Genomic DNA, 15,193 nt, shown 5'->3' on the forward strand with positions numbered 1-15,193 from the left:
TGTGTGTGTGGTATGTGTGTGTGTGCCTCTTTCTTTAATGATCCTATGATATGTGTCCTCTCAAAGCCGTGAGAGTAGGGGCCTTGTCTCTTTGGTTCTTCACTCAATTCCCAGCACCAAGAGCAGTACTTGGGGGGTAGGGGGTGCTCATTCAATAGAGACTGTGTGAACGAATCCATGTGTTTCCGGGTGTGCGGGTACATACATGTATGGACACGTATGCCTCTGGCATCATTCAGGAGACTTTGTTTAGCCCTTGACATGACTTTTAGAGTTGACATGATGCCATAGAGAACATGTGCTCCGACTTGCCACATTATAGGTCGGGGAAGCAAAGGTCCCAAGATAGGAATGCCCAGTGGAGCAAAAATAACACAGGTTCTCTGTCCCCAGTCCAGACTCTCCAGATGCCTCCTGGGGTCCAGAGGTCCAGACTAGCTTCCCTGCTGCACTGTTCCACAGTACCGACCTAAAAGAGTACTTCCCAGGGAGGCTCTATGTAGTGGTTCCCCACCCAGGCGCCACAGAGGGTCACGTGGGGGCCTTTGAAAGACCCCAGAGCTCAGTCTGTCCCGGGAACTCAGAATTTCTGGGGGTGGAAGTGGGACCAGGTATCAGCACTTTTGAAAGCTCCCCAAGCTGTTCCACTTTGGTTTTTCAAAATGTAATGTTTAGAGTTTTAGCATCAGAATCATCAGGGGCACTTACTAGAAGCACCCACTTCTGGACCCACCCCAGACCCAGGGAATCAGAACTGCTCTGCCTTAGGTCCCAGAACGGGTGTTTTATAGTCTCCTGGGGATTCAATGCTCAGTACAGTCTGACAACCACTGCTGCAGTGAGCATTTCAAGTGTGTGTCCCTTGGAAATCTACGCACTTCTTCCGAGCATCCCTGCAGTCAGCCAAGAAAGGCAGTCCCCGCTCCACCCCGGCCTGGAGGGAAGGTCTACATTTTCTCTCTGCATCTCCTGCTGATGGATGCCCATGCATGCTCTACAAACCCTTTGCCAGATGCACTTAATCGTTTCCAGGTGCACTTTTGAAATGCAACCCGGGTCTCATCCAGTACCTGTAGGCACCTCTGCCAACTCTCACTGCAGGGCCCTCCCCCCCCGGGTTTACATCAACCCGTGGGCCAGGATCTTGAGTTCCTCATCAGGCTCTCCTACCACAAGCCCCACAGACACCCCCTCAGCTTCAGGGGCTGCCTCTTCTCCAACTGGCACTGGACTTCTAGGTCAGCCCGGAAGTACCCCGTCCACAGTGCCCATCCCACTGAGGGTCCCCTAGTCTCCGGTGAGATGTCCAAATAGCAGTGGCTGAAGTGAATCCAAGCCTAACACCGGGATTGACTTCAAGATGTGGGAAATGGTGCCTGAAGCCATTTGTACCTTTACATCAAAGGGGAGTGAGTCTTCCTCTAGATCCATGTCATTGGTCTAGAGACAGCGTGACCTTTTCATTCAGAGAAAGAGATCCCCAGATGGGAATCTGATGTGTCCAGAGGAAACCTTCAGCTGCTCGTAGGAGGGAAAGAGGAGCACATAGCCACCATTTGATGAGGCAGGCATAGCTTCTCCCAGGCTGGAGCGCACAGTCCGGAGGTGACCTGGAGTCCTCTGCTCAGAACCTGGGCTGGTGGTCCTCTTATTTACAAAATGCATGCATCCCCACCCCCAACAAGTGCCTTACCCCCAAATGGCCTATGCCTGGAGAGCTGGGAGTCACGGCGTCAGCTGAGACTAGACACAGTAAAATGTCTCCAGAATACACCATTCACCCATGACTTGCTGTTGCTTTTAGATCAGTGTGTTTTACAATAGAATAGAGGAAGCCGTGGGGGATGCTTGAATTTCCTCGGAGAATTAATTGTGGCTATTGACAGGGAGTTGTGAGCAAGCTCGTGGGAACTCTAACAGTCCCATTCCTTCCAGAGAGCTTTTCGATTCCAAAGTCCAGAGAAGACCCTGGATTGCGAACACATTCTTGGAATATATTTAAATCCGCATTTGTTTACCCTCCCCTTTTCCTCTCTCCTACAACGTAGGCAGGTCTAAGTTGTATGTTATGGTATCTTTCCCATAGTAGAAAGAACAATAGAAGTTGTGTGTTGGATTTAAATAAATATTTAATTCATGAAAATGATCTTATATGTTTTAAAAGTCTTTAAAGCTATTTTTATTCTCTAGAAAGTGCTTATTATAGGTAAATTACACATTTTACTACCAGAGCATTAGGTTTGCCATTAGTACAAATTTAAGGCACTACAAAGACCAGTAGATAATGTTAATTTCAAATACAGAAACTAAATATATTTTGTGCCTTTTTATTACTCATTTTCTTTTAAGTTTTATTGACTGCTTTTTATCTTAACTATATGCCTTTACATGCTGCAATCATAATGCACTGTAATGGTATTAATATTTTATAGAATCGGTATTTATAGTTCTTTATTTAGAAACAATGCAGTAGGTCTGCAGATATCTGAGCCCGTCTGGAATGGTGCCCTCCAAATAATGATAAATTACTTGTGCAGTATGCCATTTGCTAATTATATCCATGATTTACTGCAGAGCAAGACTTAAATCATTCATTTCAGTCTTGCGTAACAGTGCCATAAAATTTTTAGGTTTAAAAATGGTTTCCATGTGTATAATTTAAACAAATTTTAGAGCTATCGTATACACAAAATATTGCAACCACCCATTTGTTACATACTTTGTCTTTTTAAACTTCTACTTTTAATGATCACTGTGGTTGAAATTATTATGCTTAATTTTCATAATCATAGCTTTTAAATCTACAGCCGTTTTCACATGTTAGATAAAGAAAAAGATAGCTAATTGTGTGTAGATAGTATGTCATTCCTGAATAGTCCCAAATGGTACAAAATCATTAAAAAAGCTTAAGAGTACGAATTATTCTTCTATTAAAAAACAGTTGTTCTCTAACTAATTATTAGTTTGAGCTGCTTTGTTTCCAAGAACAAATGTTGATCCTTCTAGCCTTGTTCAGCACACCAAAATGAGATTAACACTTTTTTTTTTTCTCCTTATACCAAAATCTTGCAGGTGAGAAACCCTACAAATGTCCCCACTGTGATTATGCCGGCACCCAATCAGCCTCCTTAAAATATCACCTAGAGCGGCACCACCGGGAGCGGCAGAACGGAGCCGGGCCACTGTCTGGGCAGCCCCTGAACCAAGAGCACAGGGACGAGCTGTCCAACAAAGCTGCTTTGTTTATCAGGCCAGACATCCTGAGGGGCGCCTTTAAGGGCCTCCCCGGAATCGACTTCAGAGGTGGCCCTGCGTCTCAGCAGTGGACAGCAGGGGTGCTCTCATCTGGAGATCACTCAGGGCAGGCCACTGGCTTGCCTTCTGAGGCTCCTTCAGACACTCTGAAAGGTACCGACCTTCCTTCCAAAAGCACCCACTTCTCCGAGATCGGGAGAGCTTATCAAAGTATCGTGAACAACGGTGTGAATTTCCAAGGGTCCTTGCAAGCGTTCATGGACAGCTTTGTCCTAAGCTCCTTGAAGAAGGAGAAGGACATGAAGGACAAAGCCCTATCTGACCCTCCTTCCATGAAGGTCCACGGGGCAGACGGTGGCGAGGAGAAGGCGGGCGGCAAGGCGGGCCCCAGGAAGTCTGAGAAGTCTCAGTACGAGCCCCTGGACTTGTCCGTGCGGCCAGACGCCGCCTCCCTCCCAGGCTCCTCGGTGACTGTACAAGACAGCATCGCGTGGCATGGCTGCTTGTTTTGTGCTTTCACAACGTCCTCTATGGAGCTGATGGCCCTTCATCTCCAGGCCAACCACCTGGGCAAATCGAAACGCAAAGATAGTGCCGTCGGGGTGACGGTCAATTGCAAAGACCAAGCCCGGGAGGCCAGTAAAGTGGCCTTGTTGCCCTCGGTACAATCAAGCAAAGAGATGGCGCTTTCCAACATGATGGGGCCCCTAGACTCGGCTTCTGAAAAGATGGCCCAAGGACAGGTCAAAGAGACTCTGGGGGAGCAGAAGGGTGGCCCATGGCCCGGCCACGTGGACCCCACGTTCTGTAACTTCCCGTCAGACTTCTACAAGCAGTTCGGTGTTTACCCAGGTCTGCTGGGCTCGGGGGCCTCCAGTTCCTGCCCCAACAGGGAGCCCGATGGGAAGGCCCACTTGGAAGATGATGCCCCGATCCTGATCCCTGAAACCACAAATAAGAACACTACTGATGACCTCTCGGACATCGCCTCCTCAGAGGACATGGACTCCTCCAAAGGAGAAAACAACGAGGAAGAGGATATCGACACGGAGCCGGAGATGATGAGCAAGCCGCCTGCCCTGAGCAAGGACGGGGGCAGCGACGGTGGGGATGGCCTGCTGCCCGCAGGCGCCCCACAGCCCATCCAGGGACTGGTCTCCCCTCTACCCCAGGCATCGGAGAAGCAGTGGCACAGCCCGGGCCTTCTTCCAGCCCAGGACCCCGTGGCGAGCCTGCCCAAGCCAGAGCGGGGGCCCCAGGGCCTGGAGAAGCCGGTGAATGTGCTGTCGGTCCTCAGGGCCTACAGCGCCGATGGCTTAGCAGCCTTTAACGGACTTGCAAGTAGCACAGCAAATTCTGGATGTATCAAGAGGCCAGACTTGTGTGGTAAGTTTTAGAATCCTCTTCCTTTAGTTCATTTCCCAAAACATCAGTGCTGATTTGTGCATTTTTAAAAATTGGGGTAGACTTATCCATGAGCAGATTTTGAACTACACATAAGAAATACCCCGACTATGCTGTATATGCAATATAGACAATCATGAGAGTCAACTTCATTTAGAAGTGTTGGACCTCGTACTTTCGTGTTTCAGTTTGCATCATTGTGATCTGAAATGCCTGTACGGAAGGCATGGAAAAGGGGGCGGGGTCTCACAGTGTGCACTACTCCTGTTTTTAACCCGTAACTTGAGGGGGAAAGGAAAAAATTCAAAAAACAAAAAGAGAAAGAGACATGGTAACTTGCAAACTTTTCAGTCTTTTCAACTTATGCATAAGATGCCTAAAGACAATCCCTTACTGCTTTGCTAAGCCAAATCTGCTTTCTGAAACTTTTCTTTATAATGACTTGAGGATACTAAAATCATATCACACTAACCACAATGTAGAAATAAAATGACCCTCTCTCCAAACAGGGAGATGGTTTGGGGTATTTGTGATTCATCTTCAGACATACCAAATGGCAGTTACTGTGACTTTGGCCTTCTATTATTGCCTTCTGTCTGTCTGTTTCTTCACCTGTTGTTCGAACAAGAATGTACATTATGAAGTCCCTGGTTAGCAGGGTTGTGATCCTGTGTGTCTTGGATTTATGCCTGCCTGATCTTGTTAGCAAACTGGCACTTCTTTACCTCCTTAAAGAATATGGTTACTCCAAAGTAATTCCAGATCTTAAAAAGTAATGCTAGATTTGAAGCCTAGACCTGCATCAAATCAATGTCGGCGTGGGCAGGGAGGATCAAAGTCATTCTCTTGTCACCCAGATATCCTTATTCGAAAGCCTTTCTCGGAATCGAAGCTCAGTATGTTATTCCCAGCCCCAAATATCTTCACTAGAGACAAATGACCACGGTACCTTTCCATCTGTAATCTATGAATGAATTTCTGTGACTTTACTTCACTTGTTGAAAAAAGGAAAGAAAGAAGGAAAGAAGGGAGGAAGGAAAGGAGAGAAGAAGGAAGGAAAATGGATGGAAGGGAGTAGTATTTAACTTCTGAATCCTGACATTCCTTTTAGCACAGAGTGGGATTCAGCAAGCTGGACTCAGTTCATAATTTAAATTGATGTATTTCTTTCTCCCTCTCCTTCCCTAATTCACTAAGAACTGGATCAAGCAGTCAGAAATATTTTTTGAATTGTCAAAAATCACTAAATGGATTTCTGACAGCTCAAAAAAATATTGACAATTCCTTATGCTGAATGATTCATAAGGCCCCATTAACCAGCACCCCAGATCTATTTTTAGCCACATACGATTCATTACTTTTGAAGCTGTTAAAAACAATATTTAAAAGAAAGAGAAAAGAGTTTTATGTCAGTCCAATTTTTTTTTTGCTCTTTTTTTTTTTTATTGTTGTTTTTAAGTTTGTGATTGGAGTGCTTTCTTTTTTATTGTTGTTTGGGGTTTTTTTTTTAAGTCTATTTTCAGTTCTTTCAAATACCTACGTAGGACCCATAGTTCCTGCCAGGAATCCATGAATCAGAAAAGATCAAAACCTGGCATGTTTATAAGCTCATTATTATTGAAATGAGCTCATATTACCCCTATTAATTTTCCCATCGTCCTATCAATGCCGAAGGAAGGCTGCCCGCCTTTGAGGAAGCGTGCCCACTTGTGTCCTTTTGCACCAGGCGAGGGTGGAGGGGAAGGCAGCACCAGGAAGCCCTTTCCTCCGAGCTGCAGCTCTTAGGCCCTTTTGCCCCCTCCCAGAATAGCAGCTCACCACACTTCCCTGACATTTCCAGGGTACGTGCAAAAAAAACTTGCTTAGTCAACCTTTCAGCCATTGGGCAAAAGAGCCTGAGATGTAAGTCATGGCCTCTCTCCCAAAAGGGGAGTGACGACCCTCAGGCCAGCCAGGCCCCAAGGCACCTGGTCGCTTCCCAGCGGACGGTCCAGGTCCTATGGATCCACCTTGAAATCATGGTGAGATGCCAAAACTAACTCCTGCCAAAAAATGTCTATTTTTAGAGTGCACAAGTTCTGCATTTCATTTATCCTAATTTCTTCTGCATCCTCCCTCTTGCTTTAGCTTGGGAGCAGGCAAGGAAGGCCCTTCTCTGGCCTTTGTGTTTGCTTGGTTGGGGTGGAAGCCCTGTCCTTTCGCCTCCAGGATGGCCTGACTCTGTCCAGTTCTCATTCCCCCTTCCCATACCTGGCCCACCATAATCAAAATCCTCTTCTTGTTTTCTTACTGGCTGCTGTGAACCAGGAGGGCCAGGCATATTCATCCTTCCTAAGAGTTGATATCTGTGACGAAAACTTAAACCCACTGAGCTACAAAGGGGGCATTTGAGGACATTTTTTCTTACTGCCTAGTTTACTGCCTTTCTAGCATTGCAAAAAGCACAAGCGATAGTTGAAAACTTCAAACTCCCATTGGCTTGACTTTGCCAGGGTGGAAATGATATTGGCACAAGGAATCAAATATTCCTAATGTTTATTCCCTCCTCTCTGCTCCACTCAGAGTAGATATGGATTTCCAAACTGGCCCAGCAGCTTAATAGCTGGTTTCCTCAAGAAGCTGGGCTTTGCCTAACCAAAGAATTATTCTGATAGTTCTAAACTTAAGAGTTTGGGGTCTGATTCTATCTGGTTAGTAAACCCAAATCCCCACTTTGACACCCTTAGAAACAGGCTTGTGGGAGGAGCTAATGTCTGTCTGTTTCTATTCTCATGAGTGTAGAAGTATTAGAAGAAGCATCAGTAAAGACGCTGTTCAAATCACATAGACCCCCCCCCCCCCCCCCCCCCCCCCCCCCCACTAGAGCTCAGTGGCTCTGCTGACACATGCTGGTCAGTGGAGAAGGTGGCTTCTAACCCTAAGTCTGTGGGTGATCTTCATGCTATAGGCCCTACTTCTGGATGCTTCCTTAATTCTGCATGCCTGCTTTCTGACTTTTAAAACTCTGGTCTTTCATTCCTTGGTGTCATGGACCTGGGGTCCTGGACAATGTGCGCTGTCCACTGCTAGGCAACCCAGCCAGCCAGGTAGGGGAGGTATGTAGCATGTGACAACGTTGAGAGCTTGAGCATGAATTTTCAAAAGATCAGAGGCACGCTACAGATGATCCCGAGGAGCAGATTGAGCCATCTTGGGTTAAGCTGAAGGACATGCACTGTTGCTTCTAGAGTGAGTCAGTTCCCACTCTGGGCCTGATCTCGTTACAAGAAATCCTGCTCCAATCAAAGTCCTCATTTCGTGAGGTGGTTTCCAGACTCCAGGCATGGCCTACCTTTCTTTATTCTGTTGAAGAGCATAATGTACAAGGGCACTCCCGGCCGTTGGAGAACTCGGATGTGTCCTCGGTGTTTTGGGAATGGGTTTGACCTTGGTTTTGTAATGGGACAAGATCCATGTGAGTATTTAATAAGGGGGGCAAGGTCAGACCAGGGCAGCGTCACATCCACTGACAAGACAAGGCAGACAGCCCCTTTGTCCAGCCTGAGAAATCTGACAAACTATTGGGACAGCCAGTAGCTCGGAGATCTGAGAGTGCTCTGGTGGGCCCTAGTCAGCACAGAGGCTGGGCTGCACAGCACCTGGGGGGCTGGCTGCATGGCCCAGGTACAGAGCTTGCTTCACTCCAGAGTTTGTGGATTTAGAAAGAAACCCTTACTTTTGCTTTTGAACCTGAGACAGATGTCTGGGAGCCATCGTGTATTGAGTCTTGCAAGCAGAGTTTGCTCTGTGTGTTCTTTGGTGAGCCCAGGGGTAGGGTTGATGGGGAAGAACTAAAATCAAATTAAGGGAACATGAGTGAGAAGAGTGCAACCCCCTTACTCTTCGAAGCTCTGCTCTGGAGTTACCGCCACTCAGGGAAGCCCGGCTGAGTGAGGAGAATCTATCAGCTTGTCTATTGTGGGCATGAGGCCCTTGTGTTGTGGCTGCCAGACCAAGTGACCCACCAGAGTGGGGAGGAAGCCAGTGAGAAGGCAGGGTCATTACCAGCAATAGCCCCAGTATTCCCAGTTGGGGGGGAGACTGGCTTCCCTGACCCAAGTTATGCCTGCGCCCCTGGATTCTCTCATAGCAATGAGAAAATTAGGACTCCCTTCCTGAAAAAAAAAGATGGGGTCTACTTAAACCTCTGTACCTCATGTATTCTGAAATGTGTGATGAAATGAACCAGGGTAACGAAGCTGAACTCTTTTAAAAGGTGACTCAGTCCTCCAGAAACCTTGTTGATTTCTCAGCATAGGCAGTCTGAAGATATCCAGGGGTGGGCAGCTGTTTTCTTAGACGGCCAGAGAGCCCTTAGGCTTGCAGGCCCTGTGGTCTCTGCTGGGCAGCACAAAGCAGACAGTAAGCAATAAGGAAGCGAATGGGCATGGCTGTGTTCCAATAAACTTCACTTACTAACACAGACAGTGGGCTAGAATTGGCCCACAGATCCAAGTTTGCTGGCCCCCGCGCTAGTATAAAGAGGGTTGTGTTGCTGTGGTCATCCTAGAGAAGACATGTGAAAGCCGTCCTCTGCTACCCCACTGGCCAGTGAGATGACGCAGGCAGGACCCAGGCCAGCAGCTACAACGTTCCATCTATTGCCATTTAACGCCAGAGATCTGAGAGATTTTGCAGAGAGAGAGAGAGAGAGAGAGAGAGAGAGGACTTGTAGACCCAGGTGGCCTGGAGTAGCTATTTCTGGAAGGTCACATCTCTACCTATGCATCAGAGACTTCAGGGCTCTGAAAGGCTGACCCCCATCATGGCCAATGTGGGCAGAGGAGGAAGACACAGGAGCTCTTTCTTGGCTCCGAGGTGAGCTTGATGGACAGAAGTGTGAGGATAAAAAGAGGCAATGGATGTATAAGAGCTTGGATAAATGGTTCTCAGTTGAGCTGGTATTTTCTGGAAGGGGTGAACATCCGCATGAGGCTATCACAAGGAGATGATGTCACTGCCCAAATGTCTTTTGGTTGCAGTCATCCCTTTAGCACTGAGCAGGCACAAATCTTACTTTCCATCAATGTTATGGAGACACGTCTTATTTCCTTGGGTCTGCCTTGCCAAGCCATTGATAGCTATTTCTTGGTATGTGGGAACATTAGCTTAGAAGACAGTTCTGACAATTTTGTGTTGACATCTCATTGCCATGGTCTCACCGTTTCAGTTTCTACCCGATTCTTCTCCTGTTAGAAGGCAAGTGCTTTGGAGTAGGAAATAAGTCCTGCCTCCTCAGTCTTTGGCCAATAAATGGCTAAGGTCTGTGGTCAGTTAGGGATTTTCAAGGGAGCAGTGGTGGAGTATGTGAAAACACTGCATATATGTGTATGAAGACACCGGAGCATGGGCTACTGGTGCACAGCCTATGACAGCTGGTACATTTTTGTGGATGATCTTAAGTTCTAAGGTGTGACCCTGAAGCCATCAGGTTCTAATGGAGAAAGGCAGTTAAATTAGTTAAATGGCAGAGGACGAGAACCACAAAATCCAAATTTGCCAAGCAGACAGGTGCCCGGGCTCAGCCAACACATGTGAAGGCAGTGAGCCTAGGAGGCCCAGGGAACCTCTGTTGTAAGGTCCTGTCTCTAGAGCTGCCATGCTTTATTTAAAGCCAAATGAGCAACCATTCTTCTCTTCCTCTTCTTCATGAGATGACTCTCTTATGTGTTGGCTTGCAGAGATTGTTGATAAAGCACAACTTTTGCACTTGCTTTCTTTGCCCGATTTTATCATTTACAGGTTGGTCTTTGATTTCCGTAGTCCAGCCTGCTCCCAGTAATAATGTGTGTCCAGAGCCTGATGTCAGGCCTCAGTAGAGAGGACCACTTGGCTTGTCCTGAAGTCCAAGGGCAGATCCTTTCAATTAATGCAAATCACCACCCCTCCTGCCTGCTCTGCCCAGGCTGGCTGCCGCACAGCTGGCTGCAGGGCCTTTCCCTTTAACTCTGGTGGGACAAAGCACAGGTGCTGTCCCCCGGGGTCTCCCACAGAAACCAGCACCCTGGGCAGGCTCTCCCTTGCCCTCATCCAGAGGCTCTCTGTGTGCACCATGTTGACGAAGAGGCATCCTCTTCGAATGGCAGCCCTCTCCAAACTCTTTCGGCATTCTATTCCTCCTCCCCTTCCCTCTTTTTAAGTTAAATGGGAATGCCACTGACATGATGTCGTTTGCACTGCAGGATGACAGAACTGTTGTGTGAATACCATTGTATTTGCCAAATGGTCCACTCGTCATTTCAGAACAAACAAATGGATGGTGTCTGTAAGTCGGCAAACACTGGTGACATTTAGCCTTGTTTATGTTCCTTTCCTTTTGCTGCATATTTTTGGCTCCAAAAGCTACCGTCTGAATCAACAGTGCCTCCAAAGCAGGAGAAAAGTCTGGTAGCTTTCATTTTAGTTGCCGTGTCCATGTTCTCTTTGGATCGCGTGATACCTACTGCCCAGGATCAAGCCTGAGGTGGGAGAAGAGACCGACCAAGCTCTTTGGTTCAAAACATATATACAATGTTTTTCCTCCCTAATGAGGACTTCAAATTGGGAGGGAGGAAGAGAATGCTGAGAGAAGAGAGTGTTGTCAGAACGGACACCCACATCCCTGGGGAAATGCAAACTCTCCAGGCAGGCCCAGCCACCGCCACATGCAATAGGAGCTCTGTGACCCCATGGCTGTCTTGACCTGTGTGTGGGTACTCTGGGCTTAAGTTCTGGGGTCTACCTTCTTAGGCTACTGAATCAAAGTGGTGGTTGGCGCGGGCAGCCATCTAGCTGCCACATGTACCACGGACCACATCTTAACTGCTGAAGGAATCAGGTTCTTTGTTTTTTATTTTCAGATGCTATGTGCCAAGCCCAGCTTTCAAATAAGTAGTAATTTTCTCCTATTACTTAGCGCTGATCAACAGCACCTCTGCATCTAATTGCCAACCTGCTCTAATCACATGGGCTCTTCTTGCTTTAGCCAGAGGCAGAAGGAGCAAATTTTATAAATATTGCTTTATTGTCATTATCCCATTAAACAATTAGGGAATGTGGCCCTGCCCTTGCTTTCAAATGCCTCTGGCCCACGTGGTTTCTGGATTGTTTAATGAATCTGCACATTTTCTTGCAGGTAAGTGACACCCCCTGTTCTAGTCGGTCTAGCTGGACTTGCCCTTGTCTGTTCGTGCTCCTCGGTGGCTATCTGCAGCTTGTTAATCGTATAAAGTCAAGAGAAGAATGTATACACATATGTGTGTTGAATAAATAATTACTATTGGCATAGGTATGTGTATACACATGGCACACCAACCTACGGTATATATAGCAAAGAATCAGGGAGGCTAAAAATACTGCCCCATATGTTCCGCTATTAGCGAAGGATGGTGAAGGCTTAGTAACTTGAACGGGAGAGAAAATTCCCTCCGAGTCATGAATTCTGCATGACACACGCTGGTGGATTCGAGGTCCCTTCACCTGTGGAAACCCTGATGGGGGGCCTGCTCAGCACAGCTCCTAGAGGCGGGCCCTGCGATGGTCTCGTTGGCATTACTGCTTGTGTCTGATTGTCCTGTATTTTGTAACACTTTAGAGAATACAGAAAAGTGCAGTAATTATCTTTCTCCATAGTATTTAAGCAGTAATATTGCTAGTTTAATATTGTGTCAGGTCGTCATGTTAACCAGGAACAGATGACGTAAAATTCCAGTGAATAGCACCTTGATATCCACTCCTTAAAAATGGTGATTGAAGCAAAATGTGTAAACTTGTACCAGGTTATCGTGTGCTTTGGAACAGAGTATTGTTGAAGTAATTAGAAGATATATGAAGGTGTTCCTGGTAATGAAGGCATGTAAGTTATAATAATTGTAGCTTTCTGAATAAGTGTCAAACTATATCTTTAAGTGTGCTGTAAGCTGAGTTACAAGTTAGGTCATTTATGAATGGAATGTAAAACAATACTAAAAATGCTTCAATAACTTATCTTGGTATTGCTAATAAAAAAAAGCTGTGAAACATTAGTGCAGTTTTGAGTCATTATGTTAATTCACTCCACAACACCCTCCACCCTTTGACATCCCTCTGTCGGGAGCCTCAACAGGACATTCAGGGAAACTAGTGATGCTGTCCCATGGTTTGTTTTCTGGGCCACCTACTGCATCTTCCACCCATCTTCAGGTGGACCCAGGAGTTACAATTCCTAAACATACAAATGTCAAGGCACCTCCTGATTTGGGTGGGGTGACCGTGGCGGGTCCAGGGAGTGCATCTCTCTGTACCAGTGTCTCTCGGGTGTGTGTCTAGACCGCATGATGGCTCACAGGCCCTGTGGGGGTCTGTGCAGGCTGCTGTCCCTCATCCCCGGTGTGGAGGACTACATCTGCCTGGCCTTCCTGCAGCAAACCTTAACATTTTCTTTTCATCCTGTGAAGAGTAGTTTTACACGGAAAGGTAGTTGGAATTGTTGGAGTGTGGAGTATTTTTGTCCACTGAGATTTTTTGGTTGTGCCCTGGTCTGTCGTACAGGCTTCTGCCTGCCCCGCCCTCCACCCCATCATGGCGGGAAGGGTGCAGGAAGGAAGGATTTCACTTTCCTTTTGTATTTTGCTTAGTTTTTTTGTCCATGGGCTGGACTTCAGGCCCCTCTGCCACTTCAACGGTGTTTCCAAGCTTCTCTGATTGGGTCTGTTTTGTAAACTTCTAAATTCCATGCTCACCCTGCTCCCTGGCTAACAGCTCCTGGCGGGGGGAAAGGTATTATCATCGTTTGACAGAATCCCAAGCCCCAAGCTTGGTCCCCACATTCCAGATAAACAAAGTGTCCTGTGTACAAGGGGCTGGAAGCCCAGAACTGTCCATTTGAACAAGCCTGGCCTTAGCAGCAGGACAACTGTGTCACCTTGACTGCTGGAAACATTCCCTCCAGTATTTCTCATGAAAACTGTTCATGTGATCCCAACGCCAAAAACCATATAATACAGGATTAGATTGTCTCTTATTTGGGGGGAAGAGGTGAGAAGTGAGAGGTTCTGAGGCTGAGAATATGATTCTGTTTATGTGAAGCTGAGAAAACGGACTGTGGGTTCTTATGAAAAACGTGATGGACCCCCAAATGCCCAGCCAAGGTAAAGCGAAGTGACCCCAGCCACCAGGTCCTGGTCCATGGCCACATCGACCTGAGCTTTCACCAGCAGTGTGTAGGCACAGCCTGAACCAAAAGAAAGACTCCGGTGGAATTTCGTCTTTGCTTCCAATGACCCCTGAGTCTGAGGAACTGCCCTAGGGACGAGAATTCATCTCTGCCCTTTCCTGGGTCCCCGCCTCCTGCTGGCCCCCCGAGGCCTGCATCACTTCCCCACGCACACCAAGCCTCTGTGAGGGGTGCTGTGTGCTCCCTCCTTCAGGGCCTGAAGCCACGTTGGGTTTTAGATGCCACATTTGCAGCTCCCAAGGAGAGGTCACCACCATCTAACTCTGTGAAGGCAAGAGCACCCTCTGCACCCCCCAGACCAATGCCTCCAGCCTGGAGATGTGGCCAGGACCGGAGGGGTCTGTTGAAGGGCTCAGGGTTGAACACATTGCCCCTGGCTCTGTTCTTCATCTACAGCCTCGCTGTGCACTCTGCAGAACCTTGCTGACACCACAGCACTGGCCTTGCCAGTCCGGCAGGGGTGGGGCTGGGGGTCCAGTGCAGCATGAGTCGCCGGGCCTTGGCAACAGAGGCAGAGCCGCTGCAGGGAACAGATCATCCTGGCTTCTCACCCTGATGGCAGGAAGGCTCCCTCGAGCTCCTTATCCAGGCATCTGTGTTCCCTGTTCCCTCCACGAGGGCCCAATCCCCCTAAGGGGGTCTCCATGCATTTCTACTTCAAAAGCAGGGGGTATTTCCTGGGTTGCTCCCCCGGGGGACTTCTCAAGCTTAGAGGAGACCTTTGTGGATTCTCTTCTCCTGTTTTTTATGAGCCTCCTCCCAGCCTCTTCCCCGCTTTCATTTCATGACCCTCCCTCCCCCTGCTCTCCCCATTCCCACCCACCTCCCCCTCATTCCCCTCATTCCTGCTGCCTCTGGGAAAGAACTCCCTTCTCACCAGTTGCGTGTTCTTGGGAACATCCTGTCTGTGGCTGTGAGGGAGCTGGGTGCATCCAGGCCTCTGGGATGAGCTGACTTCATTCACGGCTCAACATGGGGGCCGGCTGTCCTGTTTCTGGAAGCCTGCCACCCCACCCCCGCCAATCCCCACTTGGCATTATAACAAGCCCGACCTGTTTGGGCTCAGATTTGGGGCAGCCCCAAGCATCTCCTATTTACTCTGCCCTTGGCCCTACAGCCTAAACCCTTCTAAGCCGCGGTGGCCCACTGGTCTGAGGTGGAAAGAGGCCCCCTTTGTAGAGGGGAGTGGAGTTTCAAGGAGGTAACTGTGCCGTGAGATGGGATAGGCCGAGGGAGGAGAAGGCGCTGTGCAGCTCATGGTGAAACCCAGTCTTCAAGTCCACATCTTCAATTACTCGTGCT

At 47.9% G+C, this 15,193-nt stretch overlaps 1 protein-coding gene across 1 annotated transcript in view; it reads left to right on the plus strand.

The window, feature by feature from the left end:
- ZNF536 (zinc finger protein 536) overlaps window positions 1-12,701 on the plus strand; it is a 153,521-nt gene extending 140,820 nt beyond the window's left edge. The window contains exons 4-5 of the mRNA XM_029208684.1: window positions 3,073-4,641; window positions 11,813-12,701. Of these exons, the coding sequence (XP_029064517.1) occupies window positions 3,073-4,641; window positions 11,813-11,820 (1,577 nt within the window). The 3' untranslated portion in view covers window positions 11,821-12,701. The remainder of the gene's footprint in view (window positions 1-3,072; window positions 4,642-11,812) is intronic.
- The last annotated feature ends 2,492 nt before the right edge of the window (window positions 12,702-15,193 follow it).

This window comes from Monodon monoceros, unplaced genomic scaffold (assembly GCF_005190385.1).
Source record: "Monodon monoceros isolate NGI ecotype Baffin Bay Population unplaced genomic scaffold, NGI_Narwhal_1 Super_Scaffold_10, whole genome shotgun sequence".
Lineage (NCBI taxonomy): Eukaryota > Metazoa > Chordata > Mammalia > Artiodactyla > Monodontidae > Monodon > Monodon monoceros.